This window comes from Pteropus alecto, unplaced genomic scaffold (assembly GCF_000325575.1).
Source record: "Pteropus alecto unplaced genomic scaffold, ASM32557v1 scaffold794, whole genome shotgun sequence".
Classification (NCBI taxonomy): domain Eukaryota; kingdom Metazoa; phylum Chordata; class Mammalia; order Chiroptera; family Pteropodidae; genus Pteropus; species Pteropus alecto.
This window is the reverse complement of record NW_006434865.1, coordinates 27,919-30,981: the sequence shown is the minus strand read 5'-3', so window position 1 is coordinate 30,981 and position 3,063 is coordinate 27,919. Positions and strand designations below refer to the sequence as shown.

General features: G+C 42.6%; 1 protein-coding gene across 1 annotated transcript in view; it reads right to left on the bottom strand.

Annotated features, from left to right (window-relative positions):
- Nucleotides 1–1,342: 1,342 nt before the first annotated feature.
- LOC102888158 (nuclear RNA export factor 2) overlaps nucleotides 1,343–3,063 on the bottom strand; it is a 29,116-nt gene continuing 27,395 nt past the window's right edge. Inside the window, exons 20-21 of the mRNA XM_025045998.1 lie at nucleotides 1,518–1,578; nucleotides 1,343–1,387 (exon numbers count right to left, since the gene is read on the bottom strand). Of these exons, the coding sequence (XP_024901766.1) occupies nucleotides 1,343–1,387; nucleotides 1,518–1,578 (106 nt within the window). The remainder of the gene's footprint in view (nucleotides 1,388–1,517; nucleotides 1,579–3,063) is intronic.

The window sequence follows — 3,063 nt, the reverse complement described above, 5'->3', positions numbered from 1 at the left end:
TGAGATGGTATCTCATTGTGGTTTTTATTTGCTTTTCCTAATAGCTAGCGATAATAAGCGTCTGTACGTATGTTTGTTGGCCATTTGTATGTCTTCTTGGAAGAAGTGCCTGTTCACGTCCTCTGCCCATTTTTAATTGGATTATTTTGTTGTTGTTATTGAGTTGTATGAGTTCTTTGTGTGTTTTGAATATTAGGTCCTTATTGGAGGCATTGCTTGCAAATATATTTTCCTATTCAGATGGTTGCCTCTTTACCTTATTGATGGATTCTTTTGCTGAGCAGGAGCTTTTTAGTTTGATGCAGTCCCATTCATTTATTTTAGTTTTTACTTCCCTTACTTTGAGGTCAAATTCATAAAGTCCTCTTTAAGTCCAAGGTCCCTGAATTTCCTTTCAACTCTTGGCTGCAATTTTGAACCGCTAATTGGTCAATGAGACAGGTCCCATAGAACTGACCGTAATATGAGATTCCATGCTATTGTTGTTTGTTTGGAAGTGCAAATAAATGGCTGAACTCCCTCAAGCACATAGACATGGAGCACCCAGTGTCAGCTTTCTGAGAAATGCCCTGGGAAGACAGGCTGACTCTCCATCATTCTCAGGTGCTAAAGCGAGATCCCACCCACAGTGCACCTTCAGAAATTTGGAGGGGGCTGTAAAGTGTTGATGGATGAGAAGATGAATGCAAGCATGGTGAGAGGTGTGAAAAAGGTCTATTTCCTACTCACCTGTGTGCATATCATACACTTGTTCACAGCACATCATTTGAAAACATTGAAATGATTAGGAAGAAGTAAAATATGTTGAGTCCTCATCTTCCTTTCTTCTATAGCACTCACTAGCCAGTAGGCATCCCTGGCAAAGCCCCTTTGTGCCAGATCCCAAGCCTGCTTCTATGGGCCGCCAGGTAGAGCATCAGGCTGAGTCACACTGTCTCCAAAGGTCAATCCCTGAAAACAGTGTGTGTCTCTTCTCATCAGGATTTATTGGCAACTACCTATGGAGTTGACTCTGATGTATCTGCTAGGGACTGCAAGGGTAAATGGGGGAGTTAGAGGTGGAGATGTCAGGGCCTTTCAGTCCTGGACCCATTAGCTCACGGTTGGGCAGGGAAAGAACAATGCAAGACACACAACATACAATGTGAAACATTACTTTTTATTATGAGAATAAACAGTGATCATGAGTGAAGAAAATAAAAAAAAAAAAAAACTGACCCTTCAGGTGGTTAGTTAACTTTGGCTTCTTGATCAGCCAGGCCTCCAACCCTAGTCATAGGCTGGAGAAAAGAGAAATCAGAACGATGTGGATGAAGACAAAGATGACATCCAAGGGCTCTCTTTAGGGGTTTTGTTTGAAGGCCTCCTCTGGGATCATGCCCTTGCTCTGGAGGGGAGGAGTCAGGATGTCAGTAGAGCCAGCTCCCTGGGTTTCATTCCCAGGGCACCAGCCTCCACATTCTTGGCCTTGCTAAAGGCCCAGAAACACTTTAACACACTTGATACCCAGACCTCACCTTGAGCACAGTGAAGACCTGACCAGCTCTGGTGTAGTTCCACTCATTGTCCTGAAGGCACCTGGAGTGAGAGAAGAACAGGTGATCTCCGTTAGTACCACAAGACAGACACACTGACCATGCAATGCCACACTAAATCTATGCCACTTTTTCACTGGGACACAAGAATGAGCACTATGTGTAATGAGGAAGAAAGACCTAGTGAAAACCAAAATGTCTACCACTAGCATTAATGCCCACTAAAATTCAAAACAGAAAAGCAGAGCTGTTCAAACAAACAGAGAAGCTTAATATATATTGATAAAGAAAGATGTTTAAGAGAATAACATGAAAACTTAAAAATACAAGTGTTCAATTATATTTTACTGAGCTATAATGCACATAACACAGCATTTAACATTTTAAAATATACAATTAAAGTGTACAATTGAGAGGAGGAAAAAAGCGGCATAGATAATAGAGACTTTGTTTATCCCTCTTGCGACCAAATCAAAGTTGTGACAGAAACACAGAGCAAACAGCAAGGAAAGTCACCTGAGATCGATGAATAGAATCTAGATGAACAGAAGCATTACAACTAGGGAGAAAAATAAGAAATCAACCTGCAATGGTAGAAGGTAGGAGAGGATGAAGACGTGAGGCTGCTCTGTCCAGCTGCAGACATCTCTGAAAGATGCCGTATCTGTAAGCAGAATTACTCAGTGACAGACCTGCTCACTCTGAGCACCAGCACCGGGTCAGCTGCATGGAGGGTTTGGGATGGGGATGGGGAGTTACCAGGGACTTACAGGGGGACATTGAGTTGTCAGAGCGAGGGCCAGAGGCAAGGCTCTTTCCTGGACAGAAGTACCAGCGGTATCCGTTGTTCCTCTCTTGAACCCTCCCTGATCCCAGTGTGTGAACGCAGGCTCTGCCATAGCTGAGACGTCATGAAACTGGATAACAGAGGTTGCTTCATCCAGAGAATTCCTTGAAACCCCTCCTCTCCCAACTCGCAGCCCCACCCAAGCAATATCCAGTTGTGTTCTTGGTGAGTCTGCTGTTCCTTGCTGAACAGAGTCAAGATTCACACTGCTGGAAGCTGGCCTCAGTTTCCGGTGCGGTTTCTTGAGGCAACTATACACACAATCCATGGATTGCTTGCTGAATCTTAACAGGTTGCCCTAAACTTAGCTTGCAGCTGAAACTTTCTCAGGACTATGCCACAGGACACATACTACGCAAAGCTGTGCTAATAAGAATGGGAGACTTAGGAGCTTTGCTTAGTATATAGAAACAGACACAGAAAGGCAGTCAAAATGGGAAGACAAAGAAGCAGAAACCATATGAAAGAATAGAGCAGAGATACAGGAATAATGGAGTCAAGCAATCTAACAGATGCAAATTTCAAAACACTGGTTATAAAGATGTTCACTGAATTTAGGGGAAGAGTAGTTTAACTCAGTGAGAAATTTTACAAAGAGATAAAAAACATAAAAATAGAAATGGAAATTATAAAAGGGAATCAGTCAGAAATGAAGAATACATTATCTGAGATGAAGAGTAT